Below are 26705 nucleotides of genomic sequence, written 5' to 3' on the forward strand. Positions count from 1 at the left end.
CTTTCTCTGAATGGCTTATTTCACTTAGCATAATGTTCTCCAGGTCCATCCATGCTGTCACAAACATAAAGATTTCCTTCTTTTTTACAGCCAAACAGTATTCCATTGTGTAAATGCACCACAACTTTTTTATCCACTCATCTGCTGATGGGCACTTGGGCTGCTTCCAAATCTTGGCTATTGTAAATTCTGCAACGAACACAGGGATGCATATATTCTTTCAAATTAGTGTTTTTGGTTTCTTTGGGTATATTCCCAGATGTGGAATCAGTGGGTCATAAGGCAGTTCCATTTTTAATTTTTGAGGTATCTCCATACTGCTTTCTACAGTGGCTGCACCAGTCTGCATTCCCACCAGCAGTGCACAAGAGTTCCCTTTTCTCTGCATCCTTGCCAACACTTGTTCATTGTCAATTTGTTGATAATAGCCATTCTGACAGGCATGAGGTGATATCTCATTGTGGTTTTAAGCTGCATTTCTCTGATGATTAATGATGTTGAGTATTTTTTTTTCATATGCCTATTAGCCATCTGTATGTCCACTTTGGAGAAATATCTCCTCAGGTCCTTTGCCCATTTTTTTAACTGGATTGAAATTTTTGTTGGTTGTAAAGTTGAATTGTATAAGTTCTTTATATATTTTGGATATTAACCCCTTATCAGAGGTATCATTGGTGAATGTTCTCCCACTCAGTGGGTTGTCTTTTCATTATGTTGATGGTTTTCTTTGCTGAGCAAAAACTTCTTAGTTTGAGGTAGTCCCACTTATTTTTTTTTCTTTTGTTTCCTTTGCTCAAGACAATATACCAGAAAAAAATATTGCTGCAAGAAATGTCCAGATTTTTACTTCCTATATTTTCTTCTGGGATTTTTATGGTTTTGATTCTAACACTTGCATCTTTAATCCATTTTGAGTTTATTCTTGTGTATGGTGTAAGAAGGCAGTCTAGTTTCATTTATTTACACATATCTGTCCAATTTTTCAGACAGAACTTATCGAATAGACCATCTTTGCCCCGTTGTATGTTTTTGCTTCCTTTGTCACATATTAACTGACCATAAAGGCATGGGTTTACTTCTAGGCTCTCTATTCTGTTCCATTGATCTATGCCTCTCTTCTTATGCCAGTACCATACTGCTTTGATTACTATGACCTTGTTGTATAGTTTGATATCAGGTATGTGATTCCTCCCACTTTGTTCTTCTTTCTAAAGATTGCTGTGGCTATTTGGGGTCTTTTGTGGTTCCATATAAATTTTTGGAATATTCTAGTTCTGTGAAATATACCATTGGTATCTTGACAGTAATACATTGAATGTATAGACTGCTTTGGGTAGTATGGACATTATAATGTTAACTCTTCCTATCCATGAATACAGTATATGCTTCCACTTACATATATTTTCTTAAATGTTTTTCTTCAGTATCTTACAGCTTTTCAGGTACAGGTCTTTTACATGTTTGGTTAAATTTATTCCTAGCTAATTTTTTGAAGCCATTGTGAATGGGATTGTTTTCTTAGTTTCTTTTTCTGATAGTTAATTATTCGTATATAAAAATGCAACTGAGTCCTGGCTGGTGTGGCTCAGTTGGTTCTAACCCTTCTCTCGGAATAAAACGACACAGCAATGCAATTATTTTTATTTTCAGGTTCTTCAAGAAGCCAATCAGCAATACAAGTGTATTGATTCTTATTACCATACCCAAGACAACTCTTTACTTTTAGTCTTTCATAACCCAATGAATATAAAACGTCTGCATTGTGAACGTTGGAATATTGCTCTTCACTCCAATGTTGGATTCAGGTAAACAACTCAGCTAGTTTAGTTAGTTATTATAGTTTAGTTGGTTTGTTAGTTACTTAGATTTTATTTCCTTAGCCTAAGCTACATGGTTCAGCTCAGTAAGTACATTTGTGTGTAGGACTGTAGATTCAAGTCAGCTCACTGAGTTGAATATCTGACGCATGCCAGGCACTGCGGTAAGTGCTGACACTGTACCACAAGAGAAGACGTCATTCCTGGGCCCCTTGAGTCTAATGGAAATGTTATTACCTTACATTTGATTTATTTAGACTCCAATTAAACTGCCTCTGAAAGAATCCAAGTGGGGACTGTGAAACATGACATTATGCAGGCTGCTTTATGTCACTTGACCTGGGAAAGACTCACAAGTAGGGCAACTGAGTGACATAGCCCAGCGGTCAGGTTGCCAGCAAGGTGAAACCTCTAGGAATCAGAGATAGTTTTTCTTCCAAGTCCCTTAGTTATTTCTTTAGTATGTTGAAACTTTGCTCTCTTTTTATTAATAACCAGGGCATTTTGTTATTTTTAATACTGGTTAATATATATTTCCAGTATTTATTATTTGCATAGCATTGTTTTAGTCAGATATAGATATAGAGAATGGACTTAGAGAATATACAAAGATATAGAGCATGGACATAGAGAATAATTGGGGAAACAGGTTGTGAGCATGCACACACACACGCACACACGCGCGCGCACACACGCACATACAGGGATATGCCTTCTGAAGCCATAAATTGTCTTATAATTAAGGCACATAATAGGTGTACCACACTAGTATCTTACCTATTAACCTGTCTCTTTCTATGCTTTATCTTTTATTGCCAATAATAATATTTTTTGTTTCTTTTCTAATCTTTTCTGCTGACTAGGACTTCCAATGTAATTTCAAGAAGGCATCCTTGTGTTGTTCCAGGTTTTTAATATTTAACTGCCAAATGTGTACTTTGCTGTACGATTTATGCCAATACTCCTCGTTAGCCCCCTCCTGTTACTAGTTTGCTCTGAGCTCTTCATCATGAATGCTTGTCATATTAAGTGATTTTTCTGCATCAATACAGGTGTTTGTATTTTTTCCTTTAATCTGTGAAACTGCTGAATTAATACATATTCTAGTGTCAACCAACCTTGTATTCCTGTGAGAAATGTAATTTATTATGTTACCTTTTTAATAAATTACTGTATTTGTTTTGCTAATATAGTGATTAAAATATTTGCATCTTGTATTCATGGGCAAGATTGAGCTATAATTTTCCCTTCTTCAAATGTTCTTGTCTGGCTTGGAGAATATTCTCCCTTTATATTTCTTTTTTTTTTTAAAATTTTCTGAAAGAGTTTATACTAGACTAAGATATCTGTTGGTTTTTGGTAAAATTTGTAGATAAAAATATCTGGACCTGGGAAGATGTACAATTATTGATTCCATTTCTGTCATGGTTATTAGCCTCTTTGGGTTTTCTATTTATTTTTTAATTAGGTTTGATCATTTATATTTTTCTAGGAATTTTACCATTTCTCCTGTTTTCAAAATTATTGGCATAAAGTTGATTATGACATTCTCTTGCATCAATTTGTATTTCTTTTAGCTCCTAATAGTCTTAATCTGTGATTTTTCTCTATTTTCCAGGATCAGTCCTGCCAAAGGTTTACAATTTTGTTAATATTTTAAAAATCAACTTCTGTTTTTGATCCTTTTTCCTTTTTTATTTCATTTAATTATGACCTCAGCTTTAGTATCCTTTTTATGTCCTCTCTTTTTAATTTCTTTGGATGATTCTAATGTTCTTTACTTAACTTATTAAAAATTTATATCAAGAATTTGAGTTGGTTTTGGGGTTTTTTTTGTTGCTTTATAAATATTTAAGGCAAAACCACTTTCTAAATACCACCTTAGCAGCCCTAGTTGGTGTGGCTCAGTGGATTGAGTGCCCGTCTGTGAACCAAAGGGTTGCTGGTTCGATTCCCAGTGTAGGGCACATGTCTGGGTTGCAGGCCATATCCCCAGCAGGGGGCATGTGAGATGCAACCACACTTTGATGTTTCTCTCCTTCTCTTTCTCCCTCCCTCTCCCTCTCTAAAAATAAAGAAATAAAGTCTTTAAAAAAAATACCACCTTAGCAGCACTACAAAATATCTATTGACAACGTTTTCACTATCTACTTCTAATTCCATCATATTTTCTTATTTGACCCATGGGTTACATAGAAGTGTGGGTTTTAATTTTAAACATTTGGCTGTGTGTTACATTTGTTATACTTTATAATTTTAAGATACTATAGTCAGATAACATGTTTTATAGACTGAATTTGTTGAGATTTGTTGTATTGTTTAATAGGTGGTCAGTTTTTATAAATATTCCATTTGGCATGAGAAAGCACATTCTCCAGTTTCTGATTTTTGAAAACCTGGTCAATTGATGAAAAAAATGATTTTCGTAAAATTCACTATGTGATGGTAAATTTGTCAATTTCTTCCTAGAACTTTATAAGCTTTTAATTTCATGCATGTTGAGTTTATGTACTGAGCAAATGCAAAAATAGAATTGTTATGTCTTTCTGATTGAGCTTTAATTATTATGCAATGTTTCTCTTTACCTCTACAATTGCTTTTGCTTTCAGATTTATTTTGTATGATATTTCTGTATCTATGCAGACTTCATCATATATATTTTATCCAATAGTGATAAAGTATATAAACCTTTTTCTTTAATACTTTATCTGGTATATCCTTTTCTATCCATTTATTACTTGTAAAATATATTCTTAAAATCTACTCTGACAATATTTGCTTCATAGTTGAGGATCTAGTTCCTGTATTTGAGTTAATGTCAACCATTTAATTTCATCCTATTTTCTCTTCTCAGTTTCTTGATTTCCTTTTTTTCTATTTTGTTTGGATTAATGTCATTTTTTGCTTTACTAGCATAGTAGTAATATACTATATCCTTTAACACATTCTTTAGAAATTGTGATATGCGATTTTTAAAGAGCAATGTCTAAAGTCAGTGTACCTTATCCTTCTTCCCAAATAATGTAAGAACAATAGAATGCTTTAATTTCAAATATCCTCATTCCCCATTTTACGTTATTGTAGTCTAAGAATTTAGTTTATCTTGATGTTTTACCCCACTAGGCAGTGTTATTATTACTTGTCTTTTATACTAATTTTATTTATTTATTAAATTTATTGGGGTAACATTGGTTAATTGGGTCATATGGGTTTCATGTATAGGTTTCTAGGATACATGAACTGTGTATTGCGTTGTGTGCCCCCCGTCCATTGTCAAACCATCTTCTATCACCAAGTGTTTGGTCCCCTTTAACTTCTCCCACCATCCCCATGCCCTTTTCTCTGGTAACCCCCATACTGTTGTCTGTATATGTCTCTGAGTTTTTGTTTTATAGTCCCATATATGAGTGAAATTGGATGGTTCGTAGCTTTTTCTGACTGACTTATTTCACTTAGCATTATGTTCTCAAGGCCCACCCATGTTGTTGCAAATGGCAGTAATTCATCTCTTCTTACGGCTGCGTAGTATTCCATACGACCGATGTACCGCATCTTCTTTGTCCAGCATTCTATCAAAGGACAGCTTGGTTTCTCCATGCATTGGACACCATGAATAATGCTGCAGTGAACACAGGGGTTAGAATGGCTGTTATCAGTAAGACAGGTAACAAGTGTTGGAGAGGTTGTGGAGAAAAAGGAACCCTCATTCACTGCCGGTGGGAATATAAACTGGTACAACCACTATGGAAAACGGTATGGCAGTTCCTCAAAAAACTAAAAACAGGGTTACCATATAACCCAGCTATCTCTCTTTTGGGTGTCTACCTGGAAAATTCAAAAATGCTTATTCGCAAAGATATATTATTACCTGTTTTAAAAGCCAGGGTTTGTTTAACTTATGTTACCATTTTATTTTCCCTTCTTTCTAAAAGAAGGGCTTTAATTGTTCCAGTGGTGAGGATCTTTGCTAATAAAATCAGGTCTGTTTTTGAAAATATCTGCATTTTAACCTTGCTCATGAAAGATAATTTTGCTCAGGCTGTAGTTCTTGATTAACATATAAATTCTTTTAAGTACGTTGAAAAAAAATTTGCCAGTGTTTTCTGAATGACTTTGTAGCTCTTAAGATGTAAACAGCACAGAAACCATTAACAAATGAAAAGACAGCTTCCTGAATGGGAGAAGATATTCACCAATGATATATCCAATAAGGGGTTAATATTCAAAATTTATAAAGAACTTACACACCACCAAAAAACCCCAAACAGTCTAATTAAAAAATGGGCAGAGGATCTTAATAGACATTCCTCCAAAGAGGACATACAGGTGGCCCATAGACATATGAAAAGATGCTCACTGTCACTAATCATTGGATAAATGCCACAATGAGATATCACCTCACACTTGTCAGAATGGCCATCATCAATAAGTCTACAAACAACAAGTGCTGGGGAAGATGTGGAGAAAAGGGGAATCCTCATGTATAATTGGCAGGATTGCAAATTGGTGCAGCCGCTATGAATACAATATGGAAGTTCCTCAAAAAATTAAAAACAGAATTACCTTTTGACCTAGCAATTCTACTTCTGTGTATTTATCAGAAGAAATCCAAAGCACTAATTTAAAAAAGATATATGCACCCCTTTGTTCATTGCAGTGTTATTTACAATAGCCAAGATATGGAAACAACCTAAGTTCCCATCAATAGATGACTGGATAAAGAAGATGTGGTACATTTATGCAATGGAACATTACTTGGCCATAAAAAAGAATTAAATCTTACCATTTGTGACATCATAGATGGACCCAGAGGGAATTATGCTAAATGAAATAGGTCATACAGAGAAAGACAAATACTACGTTACAGAGAACAAACAGAGTTGTCAGATGGGAGGGATATTGGGGAGCTGTGTGAAAAGGCGAAGGGATTAAGTACAAATTGGTAGTTACAAAATAGTAATGGGACATAAAGTATAGCATAGGGAATGTATGGTGTCAGGTGGATACTAGAATTATCTGGGGGATCACTTCATAAATTATATAACTGTGTAATTAGTATGCTGTATACCTGAAATTAATAGAAAATAATATTGAATGTCAACTATAACTGAACAAGAAAAAAGAAAACACATGCAAACATCATCTCTTTTAGAGACAGGGGAAGGAAAGGAGAGTGGGAGAGAAACGTCAATGTGTTGGTTGCCTTTCACGCAAACCCTGCTGGAGACCTGGCCTGCAACCCAGGCAAGTGCTCTGACTGGGAATTGAACTGGCGACGCTTTGGTTCCCAGGCTGGCACTCATTCCACTGACCCACAGCAGTCAAGGCGGCTTGTGATTTTTTTTTAAGTTATACATCCTATTTATATTCTTCTAGAGGTTACACTTTTCCTCTTCAATCACATATTTAAACATTTTTATATTATAGCCAGAGCTAATGAGTATTAATATAATTTTGCAGAAAGTGTTAAAAATTTTAACATAGTTTCACTTATTCCCAACAAGTCTTCTACCAACCATTTTGAAATTTTCTGGAAATTTTGTTTCTAATTGTGAAGTAGTAGTTTCATCACAAATAAATAGCATAAATAGTTATTTGCATTTAATTATAAATTGTGCTCTTTTTTTCTCAGCCCTTTTATTTATATTCCATGTTGTCTTTTTTCTTGGATTGATGTTTTTTTTTTAGTGCAGCTGGGATACATTTGTGGATGATTCTTTCAAAAAGTACCTGTGGGTGACAAACTTTCTAAATCATTGTATGCCAAAATATCTTCATTTTCCCACCTCATTTGAATACCAATCTAGTTGTATATATGAGTCTGTGTTTCCCAATCACAAGTCAGTAGTAAGGATTCTAGAGTTTTGGTTGAAAAGCAGATTCATTGAAAGGTTCTGAGCAGAAGAGAGACACAGTCTGACTTAGGAATGAAAAGGAAGGATCTCTCTAGTTGCTGTGTTTAGAATGGATTAAGGGAGTCAAGGGTAGGAACAGGGAAACCAGCTAGACGGTTATTGCCCCCAAGCAAGAGGTGATAGTGGCTTAGACCAGGAAGATAGTAGTAAAGGAAGTGAGAGTGATCAAATTTGGAATGTATGTTTTTAAAAAATTATCTGGATTTTTTGACAGCAAAAGGAGTGTGATAAAATAAGCCTAGTCAAGGATAATTTCCTGTTCAACTGAAGTGAAGACTTGCTGTCAGCTCCGAGGCAAAGCTCAGGGCTTTGAAGGACGTGTTGGAGGGGGCGATCAGGAGCTCTTTTGGGACACGCTGAGCCTGCGATGTCTTTTACCTTCCAAATGCTGAAGTTGCGTGCCAACAATGATTCATAGTCCGCAATGCTCAGTTTATTTCTTAGAAGGGGTCAAGAATTAAAATTGTGAAGCAATCTAAGAGTAGAACCCATCTAGCTTTATTTTTTCAAACTTAAGGCCTTACTTTTACACAATTGATGATAACCTTATCATCAAACCTAAATATTTCAACTTACTTCCTCAGAAACAATCCTCTTTGGATATTCACTTGTAAGTATGCATAGGATTTAGTTCAATAGAATTACAATAATCAGTAATAAACAGGATGAATGGATTTGGGAGCAAATATGACTGACCCCTAGTAAGCAACAGCTCTCTGATGTGAGCATGAATGCAGATGCGGCGTGGGGCATGGTACTCAGGGTGTGGGTACCCACAAGGCCAGTAAATTTTATAGCAAAACTGGAGAGTTTCAGTCAATCCAGAGACAATTAACTGATGGCCAAATAAGAGTTTCTGTTGTGCTCCGGCCAGGTAGCTGGGTTGGTTGGAGCATCGTCCTGTACACTTGAAGTTTGTGGGTTTGATTCCCAGTCAGATTACACACCTAGGTTGCAGGTTTGATCCCTGGTCAAGGCGCATACAAAATGCAACCGATCAACGTTTCTCTCTCTCTCCCCTCCCTCTTCCTCTTTCCCCTCTCTCTTCCTTTCTTTAAAATCAATAAACATATACTTGGGTGAGGAATTTTTTTTAAAAAGAGTTTTATTGCACTATAAAATTTCCCTAAAAAGAGATTGTACTATAAAAACTCACCAACTTGTGAGGAAACGAATAGACAGATTGTGTACACATTGTATGTATGTTAATAAAACCATAAAATTCTGCCAAAAAAAAACCCCAAAAACTCACCAACTCACAGAGTTGAGTGTGACTTTTTCTCCAAACTGTCATCAGCTCTTGGTATTATCAAACGTTTTAATCCTTGGCTTGGGTCTTTAATTATGAATGAAGTTCAGCATTTTTCATATTCTTCCTGGGTATTTCTATTTGACTACTTTGTACAAAATACATCCAGGATATTTCTGAGTCTGTTACATTTGTTACATGGGCAATTTTGGATCTGTTCATTTTGAAAGTTCATTTGCTCAGTCAGTATCTTAAGTATTTATTGACTTTAACTAATAGTAACTCAATTGCCACTTGCTCTTCTTTTCTTTTTTAAGGAATTTTTTGGAACTTGTTACAGAATCTATCCAAGATTGGATCATAAAAGAAGAAGCTATATATCAGGAATCTAGAATGGCTGAGGAAATCTCTGGGGCCAAGGGTGAGCTGGAATTGAAATCTTCTATTAATGCCAAAATTGTTTCTCCTAGCAAAATGTATTTTGTTAAAAAAAATCTGAAAGCAAGTAAGCTGTTGAACTTATACAAGTCCAAAAACATTCTTCTATTTCTTAATTTAATCAAGACTGAATATATTAGGATTAAAAAGAATTGCCCACTAAATTTCTGTGACTCTTCACTTTCTCTAAAAATAGCATAGCTGCATTCCAAATATGATGAGATCATACCTGCATAAAATATAGACCCTACTTCCTGCCAGGTCTAGAAGCATTGATCTATTATATTGATCAAATGTGATGTTAGGGAAATGCCAAATATCTTTATTTTGGTAGGAACGATAGGTTCAGCTCTGTAAGATTTGTTGACAGTATATGAGGTAAATTCAGAGTCGGTTTGTCTGCATTAGAACAATTATAGTTTCCAAAAGTGAGGGTAAAAGAAGACCTTCCTTACAAGAGCAAACAGAAGAGCCCCAAGACTAACTGAGGGTAAGAATCTAAAATCAAAGGGAAGAGGGATTCTTGGGAGCCTGTGCCAGGGACTTGACAGGCTGTTGGATCAACACATGTCTTTGGTTTTGTTGGGGTTAATTTCCATGGCTTTAATGCTGTCAGGAGAAGGGAGAAGAGGGTGACAAAGAGGAAAGCTACTTGGTGAAAAGTGTAACAATGAGGTAATTCCTCTAGAAAGTAAGGATATTTCTTCACTGGGTTTGTGCAAAGAAAATGGACTCCATGTTAACAATTTTCATTACTTCTAACAGCCAAAGTTGAGAGTGATTTCTTATAAAGAAGCAAAGCAACATAATTTCCAAAACTTTTGCCATCCCATTAATTACGGAGGAATTTGTGTTTGGTTTGATTCTAAAATAAAACTTAGCAAACCAGGTCGATGATGACTCGTTATTCACTGTTCACCAAAACGGCTGTCCAGTACAATCTCTTCCTCAGCCGGGCCTTCCTCCTGCCCCGGCTCGGCCGAGAGCCCTGAGGGGAATAATGGAATAAGGGGCGGGGCAGCACAAAACAGAGGGGTAGGGCCACCCTCTCTCAGCTGTTTCTAGAGCCACACCTGCCTATGAGCAGGAAAAAAATTGCGGGTTGACTGCTTTTTCTTTATTCTGAGGCTGAACAGAATAAGGAAAATCCAGAGAACAGCCACTTTGGGGAGGAATACACCCTGTAGGTATTGCATTTAATTTGAGTCCTCGTAGGTCAGGACAGATGTAAACCATCCAAACAATGGTTACAATGGCAAGAGAAGGGCTTCAGTATGGAAGGAAAATTTAGATTAGTCCTGTGTGGTTGTAAGGGGTTAACCTAGGATTAATTGGTTCAAGTTCTAGGGAGAGAGAGTCCAGTTCAATAAAAGTTTTGAAGTCCCAACATTGCTGAGAATGGAACAGGCTGCCTCCAGTGGCAGCGAGTGCCTCACGCCAGGGAGCTCAGCCCCACTTCAAAGGCGCCTGCGGGGACAGAGCCCAGGGAGGAGTGACCGGGGGCTGAGCCTGCCCGCCTGCCCTAGGCACTATGACCCAGGCATTCGGGCCTTCGTGAAACTTTATTGCAGGAAGAATTTACTAAGAAGTTTAATTTTCTCTGGTTACAGGTAAAAGACCGAGCAAAACAGAGATAGCAGATCAGGAAAAAGAAGAAGAGAAGGAGAAAATGTCTTTCATTTTAAAAGGCTCTCTCAAGGTAAAATAAAAGGCAAGACAGACGACAGTAATCACAGATTCGCCATTTTGGGGGAGATCGTTTGTGCAGTGCCAGAGGAAATGATCTTTTTGCTAAACATTCAGTAACCATCGAATCTGTAAGGAAAGGACGGTGTCCCCACCAAGCTACCTCCTCTCCCAGACGATGAGCCTTCAAGGGAAGCCACAGCGTTCATTTTTATGTAACCAAGATCCAGGGCTGTGCCTCATGCAAATCTGGCATGCTCTCTGTTTTTTCTGGCAGGTGTTTGTTCTTGTTTGTATATTTTTAATTGGATTTTTTATTATAAAAGAAATATATGCTTTTTACAATAAATCAAAATCACCCTGACTCTCCTAAATGCCTGAAATTAGAAATAGTAACTATTCCATATTTCCTCTGCTCATACAGCATGCATGCACAGACATGAAGGAGGTTTTCGTTTGTTTGGTTCTCGTTCAGATTTGGTAAGGTTTTCTTCACTCTGCCATATGCTTTTTTTCTCTTAGCAAGATATCATGAATATCGCTTTCAGACAATATGTAGAGAACTTATTTTCATAGCAATGTTAGTCTATAATTTGGAGATACCTTAATTTATTAAATAATTACCTTATTAATAAATATCACTTATTTTTCTATGTAAAAAATATTTAACTTTTATGTAATCAAACAATCATTTTTGGCCAAAAGTTAAAACACACAATGTCAAATTTTGGCAGATATATGAAGTACAGTGAATTCTCATACACTGATCAGTAAGGTATAAATCGGCACTTCTACTTTGGAAAACTGAATGTATCTGCTAAAGCTAAACATACGATTTCTCCTTAACCTAACATTCCACTCCTAAGTATACACCTAATAGAAATGCATGCATGTGTGCACCAAGACACATAGACAAAGTTGTTCTTGCAGCATTATTTTATTTATTTATTTATTAAATTATACTTCATTGATTATGGTATTACATTTGTCCTGAGTTTTTCCCCTTTGCCCCCCTCCAGCCAGCACCCCCCACTCCCTCAGGCAATCCCCCCACCATTGTTCACGTCCTTGGGTCTTGTGTACAAGTTCTTTGGCTACTCCATTTCCTATTTTACACTTTACATCCCTATGGCTATTCTCTAACCACCTATATGTACTTATTAATCCCCTCACCTCTTCACCCATTCCTCCATATGCCCCTCCCACCTGGCAACCATGAAAACGCTGTCTGCATCCATGAGTCTGTCTCTGTTCTTGTTTGCTTAGTTTTTTTTTAGATTCAATTGTTGATAGGTGTGTATTTTTGCCATTTTATTGTTCACAGTTTTGATCTTTTTCTTAAATAAGTCCCTTTTACGTTTCATAAAATAATAGTTTGGTGATGATGAACTCCTTTAATTTTATTCTTGTCTGGGAAGCTCTTTATCTGCTCTTTGATTCTAGGTGATAACTGTGCTGGGTAGAGCAATCTTGGCTGTAGGTCCCTGCTTTTCATGACTCTGAATATTTCTCATTAATCCCTCTAGCCTGCAAAGTTTCTTTTGAGAAATCAGCTGACAGTCTTATGGAAACTCCCCTGCAGGTAACTAACTTCTTTTCTCTCTCTCTTTATCTTTAACCTTTGGCATTTTAATATGATGTGCCTTGGAGTGGGCCTCTTTGCATCCATCTTGTTTGGGACTCTATGCTTCCTGGACTTGCATGTCTATTTCCTTCACCAAATCAGGGAAGTTTTCTTTCATTACTTTCTCAAATAGGTTTCCAATTTCTTGCTCTTTCTCTTCTTCTGTCATCCCTATGATGCAAATGTTGGACCTCTTGAAATTGTCCCAGAGGTTTCTTACACTATCCTCATTTTTTTTTATTCTTTTTTCTTCTTGTTCCGATTGGTTGTTTTTGCTTCCTTATGTTCCAAATCAGTGATTTGCTTCTCAGCTTCATCCACTTTACTATGGTTTCCCTGTAATCTCTTCTTTATTTCCATTAGTGTATCCTTCATTTCTGACTGGATCTTAGTGAGGTCCTCACTAAGTTCCTTGAACATCCATATAACCAGTGTTTGAAACTCTGCATCTATAGAACACTTATCTACATTTTGTTTAGCTCTTTTTCTAGAGTTTTGACCTGTTCTTTCATTTGGGCCATGTTTCTTTGTCTCCTCATTTTGGCAGCCTCCCTGCATTTGTATGTATTAGGTAAAGATGCTTTGACTCTGTGTCTTGGTAGAAAGGCCTAATATAGTAGGTGTCCTGTAGGGTCCAGTGGCACAGCCTCTTCTAACACCAAAGGTGGGTACTCAAGGTATACCCTTCATGTGGGCTGAGTACACCCTCCTCTTGTAGTTGAGCCTTGGTTGCTGTTGGTAGATGAATGGGAGGGATTTAACCAGGCCAGTCAGCCGCAAGGATTAGCTATAATCACTGACACCACCCTCTGCCCTCCATGGAGGATCAGCTGTGCATGGGCAGAGTGGTGGTGCTCCAGTGTGGTCTGTAGCTAGCCACTGGGTGTGTTGGCCCTGGGGTTTCCCTGGTGCTTCAGGTCACAGTCAGCTTCCACCCATGTTTTGCCCAGGGCCACTCTGTCTGCTCTATAAAGCAATCTGGGATGGCTGCTATTTGTCCTAGACAAAGCCAAGCTATGAATCTAGGCTGGCTGCTGCTAGTGCTGGGCCTGGAGCTCACTGAGGCCAGCTGTTGCTTCTTTGAGAGGATTTAGGAAGTTAGGCAGCACAAGCCAAGACCAGCCATTCATATGGAAAAGCAGCTTGGGCGGGAGGGGTCTGTGGGGATCTCCAAGGCAGGTCAAACAGTGTCAGCCAGATTGACGGAGTCTAAGATATGGCTCCAGCTTGCTGCTCTGTGGCTTTGTGGGGAGAGGGTTCAAAAAAGGGACCATGGTCTCTGCTTTCTTGATGCCAGACATTCCAGTTTCTCCCTGTATACAACTGGTGCCTTTCAAGCTGCTACCCCAGTGCTGGAACTCAGAGAGTGAGTCTGAGTAGGTGAGTCCATGTGTGGGTTCTTTAAGAGGAACTGTGTGGAGCTTCAACAGTTTCTTCTACTGACTCAATCCCAGCTGGGTTTTGCAACCAGAAGTTGTGGGGATTTATCTTGCTGGCACTGGGGGGCCGGGTGTGGGGCTGAGACTCCTCACTCCCAAGATATCCCTCCTGAATTTTTATCCACCACACGTGGATGTGGGACCAGCGGATTCCATGCTGGACCACTCCTATCAGTTTGGATGGATGTGGTTTCTTTAATTCCATAGTTGTCAGACTTCCATTCAACTCGATTTATGGTACTTTTGAGTGATGGTTCTTCTATATTTTAGTTGTGATTTTGATGTGGTTTTGTGAAGAGGTGAGCCATGTCTGCCTGTGCCACCATCTTGACTGGAAGTTCTCAGCATTGCTTTTAATTCTCCCAAATCAGAAATGATTCAGATACTTATCAGTCTAGTGTGTTTAGTTAGTCATATGGTGAAATGCTCTGCAGCTCTGGAAATGAATGACTTATGGAAATATGTGGCTGAATTTCACAAACATCATGTTAAGCAAAAGAAGAGAATCAAAAGAATATGTGCATTGTGTATGATTTTATCTACATAAAGTTTAAAAGCAAGTAAAGTAAGCTAAGGTATTACAGCTTAGGATAATGTGTGCCTTCGGGGCAGCGGACGTGGGAAGCTGGAGGTGGTCTGAGTCTTGACCTGGTGGTGGTAGCCACAGTGTTTGCTTGGTGGTGATTCATCCCACTCTTCACGTAGGTTTCATGTTCTTTTTATTATCGACGCTATAGCTTATAAAAAAGTTTTTAAAAATCTGTCACCTTTGCCCTGACTGGTGTGGGTCAGTGGGTTGGGTGTTTTCCAAAAAGTGAAAGATAGAAGATCGCTGTTTCGATTCCCAGTCTTGGTACATGGCTGGGTTTCGGGCCAGGTCTCCAGTTGAGGGCATGTGAGAAGCAGCCAACTGATGTTTCGCTCCTTCTCTTTCTCCCTCCCTTCCCCTCTCTAAAAATAAATAAAGCCTTGAAAAAAACTTTTTAAAAAATAAATAAATATATCTGTCCCCTTTTTATGGTTTCAAGACTTTCATGTTTTTGTTTCCGCCCTGAGATTACACAGTATTTTCCTTAGAATATTTTCAAACACATACTTTTCATATTCAGATCTCTAATCTGTAAAATTCATTTTTTATAGTATAATGTGTCTTATTTTTTCTTTGCCAAATAGACTCTCATTTTATCAGTACTTGATTTTGTCTCTTGACCCCAAAAATCTAAAATATTTACTCTCTGGCCCTTGATAGGAAAAGTTTGGAATGCAAACACTCCATTTCTATTTTCCTCTTGGTTGCTCTATGAATTCCATTTGTATATATAATTTAATGAAGCTTAAAATTAATAAAGTATCTCTACTTTCTTCCAGCAAAGTATAAGGAACTATTAAAATTATTTAAAATTTGGCTCTACTCTCCCAATTTTTTAAAAGTTTTATCTTGATTTTTCTTTTTCCCCAAAATTACACATTATTACTGTCAATGTTTTATATAGTCAGTATTTAGAGTTATCCAATGTTTATTATTTGTTTTGTTGGGCATTTCTTCTCACGTCTTATGCCTTTAGAACTTCCTTCAGTGGAAATTTGTTGCTATAAAACCTCAGTTTTCACTTATCTGGAAAATGGCTTTATTTTACTCTTATTCATTAAGCATAGTTTTCTTTTATAAAGTTCCTGGCTGACTTTTTTATGTACTCTTAATACCCTGAAGGTATTGTTCCATCTTTTCCTGGCTGACTTTAAGCTGTTAATAAATTAATTGGCAAACTAATTTGTTATTACTTTATAGGCAGTTTATCTTTTCTCTCTAGCTCCTTAAAATATTCAGTAGTGTTCTGGTAAATGTTTGGAAATAGTTCTCTAAGACAAAGCTGTGTGTGTGTGTATAATTTTATTCTAAATTTTACTGATACATATGTATTGCATACAGTTGACAAGTAATAAAACGCACAACACTGCTTAGTGTAAATTCTATTCAGTCACTTGATTCTCACAGAAATTGACTTTTACTAAGCTCTTTTGTCTTTGGCCAACCTACAGTACAATTGACACACAAGTATAGTTCTGATATGAATGCTGATTAATAGTTTTATTGACATGAACAAGACAAAAGTGAACAACAAAGGGATATATCTCACTGATTTATCAATGACATAAGCAACTTCTTTGCTGAACCAGATAATAGTTTTAAATATTGGAAAAATATTTCCTCAGGGTTTCTTTTTTGTGCTAGTTACAATGTAACAGCTCCAAACATGACACACTGTCAAATTTTATCTGAATTATTAACGTTTTCTCCATCACTTACTTAAGTCTAAATAATCAACAGTCAGTCCTTGATTTGTAGCATTTGCTGGTACCTGTAGTATAAATGCTACCATATGGCTGCTTTCAAGGTACCACTATGATGTCACTGAATACAGAGTTGGAAGCAATATACAGAAGTGAACCATTATATTGTATTTATGATATAGATACAACTGATATAACCTCAAGAGTATAGATAATAGTAAAATGTAGCAAAATATTTAGGCAGGTGGTAAGTTTTGAGTATTTATTGCCTTTGGTTTAATATGTTCTTTAGTTGTGTATTTATATAATTTAATTTTTAATAATGGCTGTGGCTAGCAACTGACTTGCAAAATTCCTGAAAATTTTAATAATAAACTCTTTCAAGTCAGTGTGAGCTGGGTCGAGAACACCACTGTTACTTTCTGCTTTTGATTCATTGGCCTTTCTGACGGTTACAATTAGTGTCTTTCACCCACTCTGGAACTGTCTTTGATGTTACCTCTTCCAAAACTGCCTTTTCAAAAGTTCTATTCAATTTCCAGGTGGGCTTTCAAACTCACCTTGCTGTTTTTCATATGTTCTTGTTTCTTACTTATACTTTTGATGCCTCCTTTTCTTTGTTTAGGCATATTAAAATACTTATTTTATATTCTCTATTTGATATAGTATCTGTGGCCTTTGCAGATATAATTTCACTTTTTGCTTTTTGTTCAGGTTCTTGCTTTTGTCTTAGTTCCTCATGTTTTGTGATTTTCATTTGTGAGCTCGTACCAACCCCCAGCATTTTTAGTGTTAAGCTTTAAGGTAATATACACGTTGGCTACAAACCTGTGGAGGACAGGCTTGCAGTTAGGAGTTCTCTGGGGAGCTGCTTCTGGCATCCCCACCCACTTCACTCAGGGCCAAAGAAGCAGGCTAGACTCCATGGTCTTCCACTATGGGGAAAATTTTTTTTCTAGTTCATCCAATTAAGGTATCATTTTTAAAAAGTACCTGATCTAGCCCTGGCTGATGTGGCTCAGTGGTCTAAGTGCCAGCCTACTAACCGAAGGGTCACCGGTTCAATTCCCAGTCAGGGCACAAGCCTGGGTTGCAGGCCAGGTCCCCAGCAGGGGGCGCTTGAAAGGCAACCACACACTGATATTTCTCTCCCCCTCTTTCTCCCTCCCTTCTTGGTTTAAAAATAAATAAATAAAATCTCTTTAAAAATTGCTGATCTATTCAGACATCTCTGATCTGATCTCCCAGATTGTCTCTGGTCCTCATAACTTGAAGACCAAGTTCTAAGCAGCAAAGATGGGGAGACACTCCTGGGAACTGGCTCTCTTTGGTGCTCGCCTCCCTCACTGAATTAGTGCTTTCTCATATTTTTACTGGGCTGCCAGCGCTGCTCTGCATCACAATGATGATTTTATTATTTTACCCATAATTTTTAAAAATGTTTTATGCCAAGAATGTTTCTTTGGACATCTAGTCTACCATGCTGCTGATTAACCACATTTAGCACCTGAACTGGGGATTGGACTAATGTTGAAAAGTATAGGAGGCAGGGAGACCAGCTAAGAGGCTGACACAATAGTTCGAGCTATAGATAAAAAGACTGAACTAAAGGAAATTGCAACAGAGAGTGAGAGAAGAAGCTGAAGTCAAGAGAGATCTCTGAAGGGAATTTGCAGGGTTTAGTATACAGAAGTTGGGAGAGGGAACGAGAATGTGGAATGACTCCAAGGTTTCCAGTTCAGTATTTTGATTTGTCAGATACCACTTACAAAACTCATGTTAAATATTCTCCAAAATGGGCCCCAATGGTGTATAATTCCTTTCAAAATTCTGTTACAACTTGTAATGTGTTTACAGGCATGGAAAGAAGAACAAGAGCCATCAGCGGAAGAGGAACGCTTAAAGGAAGAAAAAAAAGCAGAAAAGAAGAGTAAGGAAACTGGTAAAAAGAAAGGCAAAGAAAAGGTAGAGAAAGAAGAGAGTGGAAATGTGAGGAGAAGATCTATTTTCCAGGAGAAACCTAGAGAAGAGCAAAGAAAGCCCTCAGAAACACCTGAGCAGGCCCTCCAGGAACCAGAAGCTGAGGTAGTCTACCCGGTAAGGCCAGTTTCCTAAAAAGCTTTATTGGATCATTAATAACTGTTTGGGGGAAAACCCAGCTTCTGTGCAAACATTAGGTGCCCAGTCTTTACTGCCACCACCGAAGGCCTTGGGCTTTCTACTCATGTAGTTGACGTCAGGCCTGTACTCCACCCTCTGATACCTGGGCCTTTCTTGGTAGTCAATCTCCAAGACGTCAGGAAGCCAGGTAACTGTTCTCAGTTACAGATGGAAATTTGACACAAAAGCACTTTTGGGTTTATGTAAATAAAAGTAACTGTGACAGGTCAAAGACTGGCTTTATCTGTCCCAGATGACAGGACTCAGGTAAGTTCAGTTGCCTCTTCGTAGGCACCCATGGTTCTGGTTTATATGCTTTTGTAAAAACTTCCCTTTGCCAGTCTGTCCCTCAAGCAGCTTTGTGAGTAAAACCTCAGGGGGAAAAAGAGATGTAAGCAGCCCTGTCCTTCCTAACTACGCCCCTAAGACAGTTGCCTCAAGCTTTAGTGCTCAGCAGAATCACTTGGCCTTCCATTAGCAACACTTAGTAAAAAGAAAAAAGGTCTTCAACGTTTTCATGTGTTAAAGTGTATTTACTGCTCAATGTATCAGTTCACTGTAAACAGAAAATTAACAGCCAATGACAGAGAAATTGACTTCTTCTCCCACTGCCTTGACAATGGCACAGTGATTTGATTTTTGCTGGATTATGAGAGTGCCCCAGTGAACAGTTTAAAATCATGGACCGCCGTTAATTCTGCCCATCCTTGTAACATGACAGGAGGTGCTAAAGGTCCCGAGTCTACAGTGACAGACAAATCATTCAGCAGAAATTAGGCTTATGGCAACTTGAAGTGATTCCCGCTGATGAGTTGATTTTTGTTGATTGCAGTTCCACGCTCAAAGCACGATGTTTTCTCTTCTAGTTTCGTGGATACAATATGGGAAATATACCCATCCAAATCTCAGGAACAAATTACTATCTCTATCCTTCAGATGGAGGACAGATTGAAGTAGAAAAGACAACATTCGAAAAAGGTACATTTTGGAAGCAGCCAGTTAATGGCTTGGAAGTTGTTTACCCATTTCAGGTCCCCTGGGGCCTTCGTGCTCCTGAGTGCGCTAGGCCACAGCGGCCAGTGGCGTGAAGCTGCCACTCACTTATGCACCACGCTCAGCATCGTCAGACTTCATGCTCGTCTGCTGCAGCTGATCCTGCGGGGCACAGGGCCCCTGAGAGGTTGGCTGGGACGCACAGATAGAAAGTTCCAGTTGTTAAAATATGGAAATGTTTCTCTATCATTGGGAAATAGTTTAATAGTAATTACAATAAGCAAAGAGTTGACACTGCTAGTTACAACGCATAGTGTTGTCCCAGAAGCCAAGCACATACTCATGAGTTTAGAGCAAATTTCCTGCTTGGACTCTGGAGCGCAGAGCCTGGAGCGTGCTGCCCACATCCAGCGATTTAGCAATTTAGCGATAGAGAAATTGTCTCTGGATTCAGGAGTCTTTAGTAGGGAGGGGCAGGTGAGCTGAGGAGGACCTAGTCTGGAAAGCCCTAAGCAAGGGCCTCATCCTTCCCAGGGAAGTGCAGGCGGGGATGGAGGGGCTGGAGAGGCTGGGCTCTGCCTGACAGGCTATGGTCTGGTAGGGAGCAGCGTCCTCTCAGAGCTGTGAAGAGGGCCGTGTGAAGGAGGTGAGCAGGACCCTGCTTCATGTCCACAATTTTGTGCACCCCAGCCAGGGAGAGCGTGGGCTTCTCCCACCCCCACAGCCCACCCCAGATGCCAACCCACCCCTTCTCATTCCCTAGCCTTCCCCTCTCTCCTTCCCTCTCTCCCTCCCTCCCTCCCTCCCTTTAGCTAATGACTATCAATTTACTGGAAATCATTGCAAGAGTTAGATGCTGTTCCCTGTGTGAAATCATGACTCAAGTGGAAGCATCACTAGGTAGTAACTGCCGCTATCACATAAAGGGTCATACCAATGATTTTTAAAACAAAAGTCCTGCAAATTATTTGTATTTAAAGAATGGTTTGTGGTACAACACATGAAATGCCTGACTGTTTTATTATATAAGGTTTGTTTATTTAAAACATGAAAGAGATTTTTATTAATATATAAGTATGCATATTTATACTGTCATATATATTAGTATTTATTATTTTGATATCATCTCTGGTATAGCGTATAATTATTAGTAATTAAAAATGAAGCTCAGAATCACATAACTGGACTCAAGTTTTGCAATAGGATTTTCGATAGCTATTTCTCACTCTTACCAAGATTTGCATATGCATGCAATATATATGTTTCAGATGGTTCATAGTAAATATAGTGTTTTTATCCTAATTCTATCAGTTTTGAGAGGTGACAGTTCAATCAAATTGGATTTCAAAAAGAAGACAAAAAGCTGAAAGAAGAGACAAAAAATGAGCCAGAACACTGGCTCATGTGTTATTAGGAAAATGTATTGTTAGGAAAGTTCTTCCTAACAATAATAACTACTGTAACCAGTGTTTATGTAATTTCTTTGTAAGTTGAAAAACCCTTTCACATTAACTATATCATGTGATTAAAGTCAAGAATTGGTGTACATTGACCTCAGCTGATTTGTTTTCCTGCTGCGATTTGATTTGAGATGTGAATAGAGGGGCTGCAAATCCCCCCCGACCCGCCTGCCACGCCCGTATTCCGGATGCTCCCTTGCTGTACTCCATTAGGCGTCCTCTGATAAAAATGGCGACATCCCAGGCATTTCCATTTCCCACTTGAATTCTGTACTGCATTGTCTTATCAAGGAGCTTAACGGGGCATCATAATCAGCCCATCTTCTATCCCATGATTCTTCCCCAGGCTCAACTTTTATCAAAGTGAAAGTGAAAAAGGACAAACACAGTTTTATAATTCATTTAAAAGACCCTAAGAAAATTGTGAAAAAGGAAAAAAAAGAGGATTATTTTTCAGAAGATGAAGAAGAAAGAGAGGGAGAACAGAACACTGTAACAGGTAGGCAGAGGCACCTCAGTGGCAGTGGGGGTTAATACTTCAGCAACGTGTCCTCGCATCCACCTGACAAAGACGCACAAGCGCCCCTCCCATGTAGCATGTGATTTTCCTATATGGTGACTGAAGTGTTTTGCCATTCTCATTATAAACATTTTCCCTAATGTAGTGTGTATGTACATTATATACATGGCCCATCTATTGTGGGCTACTTACTTGATTTTACTCCCTCTGGACACCCAGCTTTTGATTCTGGTTGTCATATGGAGTGTGGCTGTCTGTACTTAGCAACATTGAGTTGGCCGTGTCCATTCCGGCCAGAGCTCTGATTTATGCACTTGTATTAAAGTGCATAAATTGATTCTTATTAATTGATTTCTACTGAAGGTTTAACTTCTCTCCAATATGCATGGCAAAGGAGGGGTTTCTATCTATGCTCTCTCTAATACTTAGTTCTCCCTGTAGTATCAAATTTCTTAAGTCATAAGGACAAGAGAAAAATCCTAAATTTGGCCACGTGAGTCTCTACCTTCTTGTAGGTGAGACTTCTGGGTGGATGCCCATTGATTGGACACCATGAAGCTTCCTGATAATATCATCCAACATCTCTGGGCAACACCTGAGAGGGAAATGAATTGCTTCTTGCTCAATGTGATGTGGGTCATACCTGAAAAGGAGACAAGTTAATTAATAAAATGTTTTGCACTCAAGGTGGTAAGAAGAACAAAAACTAAATCTTGCTAATAAATTTAGTTATGATCACAGTGTTTTTCAAACTCAAGAACACAATGTTTGACAAGTTTGAATGTACCCAAGCACTTAAAATGGAATTTTTTAATTACTTTTCTTTGTTTTCCTTCATATAAAAATATATGAATTATTACAAAATTTAGGAAATATAGGAATATTTAAAGACAATAACAGTGGCTGATAACTCAACCACCTCCGTGGTAACCACTATTTGTAATGCATTTCTTTTTTCTTTATCATCATCAGCATTTTTTATTAATTAAATATTCTTTGAAAACAAGTTTTTTAAATGATTTTATATTAATTCATTGGCATATATAACATAATTTACTTAATCATATTCGTGTTTTTACCTATTTAGCTGATTTCCGTTTCATACCGAGTTTTGCTTACATTTCTTTTTTAATAAAATGAAAATGTCCTTAATTTGATTTTGTTTTCCAGAAAAATCAAAGGCAGAGAATAAAGCTGTCAGCAAGTTTGGATCTTTTTCTGCCACCTTGGAAAATGGGATCTGCCTCTCAATAAGTTACTACGGATCCAGTGGAAATGCACCAGGTGATACAGACACAATGGAAAGGACACAGGTCCTGTGACCCAGGATGTCTGCCCGCCCTCCATCTGCTCACTTGATAAACACGCCCCTCATTTCCTAAAGGGCGGGAATATATGTCGGTGTGCATGTGTGTGTCGGTGTGTGTGCATATACATACATATATGATCTTTCATACATAGAAAATTACAGTGCTTTGAAAAAGCTTTTATCATATAGAATTTCTAATCACATAGACATATAAGATCACATATACACACATATGTATTCTAGTTATCTTTGTTAACTAGCCTGAGAAAATAAGTCCATTGGTGCCAAAGACAGCATAATTTGCCAAGGAATCCTTTTGGTTTTCTACAGAATAATAGTTTTATGACTCCTGCGATTATAGAACTACTCAGAGCACTTTAGAACATTAGTCTTAAAGGAGCCATTCATTGGACATCTTGAAAGATTTCTTTACCCTACTTTTAATAAACAAATTCTCCAACTGGAAGCTATTTCCTTACAAACCACAAAATAATATGTCACTTTACCAAGAACTAATTAGGAAATCTTGTGGGTTTCCATGCATTTTATAGAAATCTAACCACAACAGATTTAAAAATCAAAAGATAATCCCCGTGCACCATCGCCTTCACACTGCGTGGGCCGAGGTGGTTCAGTGGCCGCCCCCGAGGGCTCCGTGCCGCAGAGGCGCAGGCCTGCGGGTGGGTGGCTGTCCTCCTGCGCCTGACTTTGTGCCAAACGCTGCAATACTCTAGTGAGTTAGAGAGTCCATTAAATTTGTTAGCATTTTGTTTTGTTGGGGGTTTTGCCATTAAATTTTGTATTTGATTTCTTTTTAAACTGGCACTTAGAGAAGTCGTTTGGTGCCTAACAGATTATATATTAAAATTCATTATGACACAGTCACTAAAAAATCCTACCCCCTCTGAACATAGGTCATCATTATTTTAAATTAAAATATTTGCACTCTATCGACTAGTTGCTGCTGTTTCCTGATTTTCTTATTCTTTATTTAATCTTTAAGTTAAGATACAATCATTTCATTTAAAACAAATGTTAATTTTAGGTTATAAGTACTGCATTTGAAAATGTTTATAGTGTGGATAATAAGTAATAGTTTACTTGATCTATATTTAAAAAGTTGAAGGCACTAGTCTTTTTTAAAAATATGTTATAAACTCCTTAGAGATGCATATAATACTAATATTTGAGAACTTTTAGATGCTAATGACTAAGCAAACTTCCAGTTCGATTCTCCCCCCTTAACTGACTGTATAGCGTTCTCTAGAGCTTGTTCATCTTGCCTAACTGAAACTTTATGCCCATTGATTAGTCACTTCCCATTGACCTCTCCCCACAGCCCCTGGCAACCACCATTCCAATGTGATGGTATTTGACTATTTTAGATTCTTTATAGAAGTAGAATCATGCAGCGTTTTTTTCTTCTGTGACTGGTTTATTTCACTACAGCATAATGTCCTCAAGGATCATCCATGTCGCCATATATTGCAGAGTTTTCTTCTTTTTAAAAACTGAATCATATGTATGTACCACACTTTATTTCTCCAATCATCCGCCGATAGATATTTAGGTTGTTTCTGCATCTTGGCTACCCTCTTCTTTCTGTGGCTTTTATTTCCTCAAATGAACTATGCTTTCCTGTACCTACTACACACCATCTCATGCTGTGCCGCTTGCTCATACCACTTTCTTCTGCTGGGTACACCAGCACTCTCAACAGTTACACTTCCTCTCCTGCTTCAGGCCTTGGCTTACAGGTTCCTTGCTCTGAGAAATGCCTCCCAGATCAAGCAGCAGTAGCGTGGGAACTGGGTTTTTGGAGGTGAGTGAGAATCGCCTAGGCAAAGAATCAAAAGCAAGGAATTCTAGACGCCAGGAATAGTGTGTACGGAGTTTAGTAGCATAAAAGCACAACGCCTTTACGGAAAGGCAACCTGTGCGGTATAGCCAGGTGTAGGCTGCAGGGAGGCGTTTTGTGTTGGAGGGCCTTCCTCTGGGTCCCCACGGCGCTCCGTACTTCCCCTGTCATAGACTTAACACACGACCCTGGGCCCGAGGGCTTCTTCATCCGACCCGCCCATCACACTGTAAGCCCCTCGAAGTCTCACTCATCATTGGCCCCCCAATTCATGGTACATAGTAGTAGCGACTCACTAAATATTTACTGAATAAGTAAATGAATGGGAACGGGAGGGAGGAATTTCCAGCTGCCTGTAACTGGATGCCATTCACTTATGTATATACTGTACTTCTTATGGGTCAGGCAACTTGCTGGCACTGAGCCGCTAAGATGAATAAAACCATGCTACCGCTATTTAAAGAATTCTTTGTCTAATGGGAAAAGAAAACATAGAGAAAGAACTGTGTAAGTGGTAGAAATTATGTATAAACAGATTACTGGGAACAGCTAGAAAATACTTCAGACAAAAGGTAAAGCATCTGAAGTGGAACTTTCAAGAGGAGCGGGAATTATCCAGACAGAGCAGCAAGGAAAAGGACTTCTGGACAGTAAGAAGCATTTGTATAAATTCTCAGCTGTGTAAAAGCATGGCCTCTTTACAGAAAAGTCAAAAGTTGAGTGTGACTGGAGTGAAGAAAGGTGAACGTTGTGTGCCCTACGTGAGCAGTGAGTGGCAGCGGTCTAAGTAAGGGACAGGAAGTGACACGATCAGATTTTATTTTAGGAACATATTTATAGGAACAGTTTGGAAGGTGCGGCTGAAGTTGTCATACTGGAGATGCCATGATACCAGTTAGGAAACTACTGCAGAAAATTAAGCACAAGAAAATGAGAATCTGTGCTAAGATGCTATGATTAGATAGGAGAGGCCTGATCTGAGAGGACTCTCTGAGGGCTTGGTGACTGGTTGGATGTGTAGGGTGAGTCAAAAGAGAAAATGCAAATGATGTCAGTGTCTAGCTTGGGAAATAAGATGCATCATTGGTTATGGCATTAACTGAGACTGAGTATGTAAGAGGGGTACCCAGCTTGGGAGAGGAGAGACTTACTGAGTTTGAAATGTCTCCAGCATCACAACCACGGAGAGATGTCTGAAAGCAGTTAGAAAGAAGGATCGGGGGCTGAGAAGAGCAAGGTCATGCCTTGAGTTGTAAACTTTGGACGCCTGAGCATGTAGATAACAGTTGGAACCCGGGGGTGAAGGAGATCACTCAGGTCTGACACAGCTCACACAGGTGCTCAGCCTGGGCCGTGCATTACAGTCACATGTGATGTTTCACAAATATAAATGCCTGGGCCTCCTTCCCAAAGAGTCCTCTTCAGCAGGGTAAGATGGGGACCTCAGCATTGGCTGTTTGTCTGTTTGTTTGTTTCCGTAATTATCACGGACAGCCAGAGTTGAGAACATCTGTTGTATAAGGATAAGGGGGAAATGCCTTGGGACCAAGCACCATTTAACAGAGCGACAAAAGAGGAAGACTCAGTAAAGGGGGCCAAGAAAGAAAACTGATCAGTGAGGGGAAAGGAGATCCGGGGGAGGGTCAGACTGCAGCGCAGCCGAGAGCGCAACTCCAGGTGCAGAGTGCTCCGGGGCTTCGGGCGTGGTTTCGCCACAGACCAGCTCTCCCTGTAAAATTCGGGCAGTTTCTTAAAGCCCAGACAGAATTGATTTCCTACAAGAAAACGTCTTTTATCATCTCAGCTAGAAATTATCTCTTTTCTGAATTTCCTTGTTTGTATCTCTTATTGTATTCCTGTTTAATATGTCCTTGTATTGAAGCTATTTGAGTGCAGGTCTTATTTATACTATTTTGGCTCTGTATGGCATTCTGTTTTGTGGGGT

At 38.5% G+C, this 26705-nt stretch overlaps 1 protein-coding gene across 1 annotated transcript in view; it reads left to right on the forward strand.

Annotated features, from left to right (window-relative positions):
• Positions 1 to 26705, forward strand: part of SPAG17 (sperm associated antigen 17) — a 183998-nt gene that overhangs the window by 93655 nt on the left and 63638 nt on the right. The window contains exons 18-24 of the mRNA XM_054565090.1: positions 1651 to 1805; positions 9299 to 9486; positions 11030 to 11118; positions 18318 to 18557; positions 19487 to 19598; positions 21420 to 21572; positions 22764 to 22877. Coding sequence (XP_054421065.1) covers positions 1651 to 1805; positions 9299 to 9486; positions 11030 to 11118; positions 18318 to 18557; positions 19487 to 19598; positions 21420 to 21572; positions 22764 to 22877 — 1051 coding nt within the window. The remainder of the gene's footprint in view (positions 1 to 1650; positions 1806 to 9298; positions 9487 to 11029; positions 11119 to 18317; positions 18558 to 19486; positions 19599 to 21419; positions 21573 to 22763; positions 22878 to 26705) is intronic.

The sequence above is a fragment of the Pteronotus mesoamericanus genome, unplaced genomic scaffold, assembly GCF_021234165.1.
Source record: "Pteronotus mesoamericanus isolate MK-2021 breed Mesoamerican mustached bat unplaced genomic scaffold, CSHL_Meso_final scaffold_99, whole genome shotgun sequence".
NCBI classification, from domain to species: domain Eukaryota; kingdom Metazoa; phylum Chordata; class Mammalia; order Chiroptera; family Mormoopidae; genus Pteronotus; species Pteronotus mesoamericanus.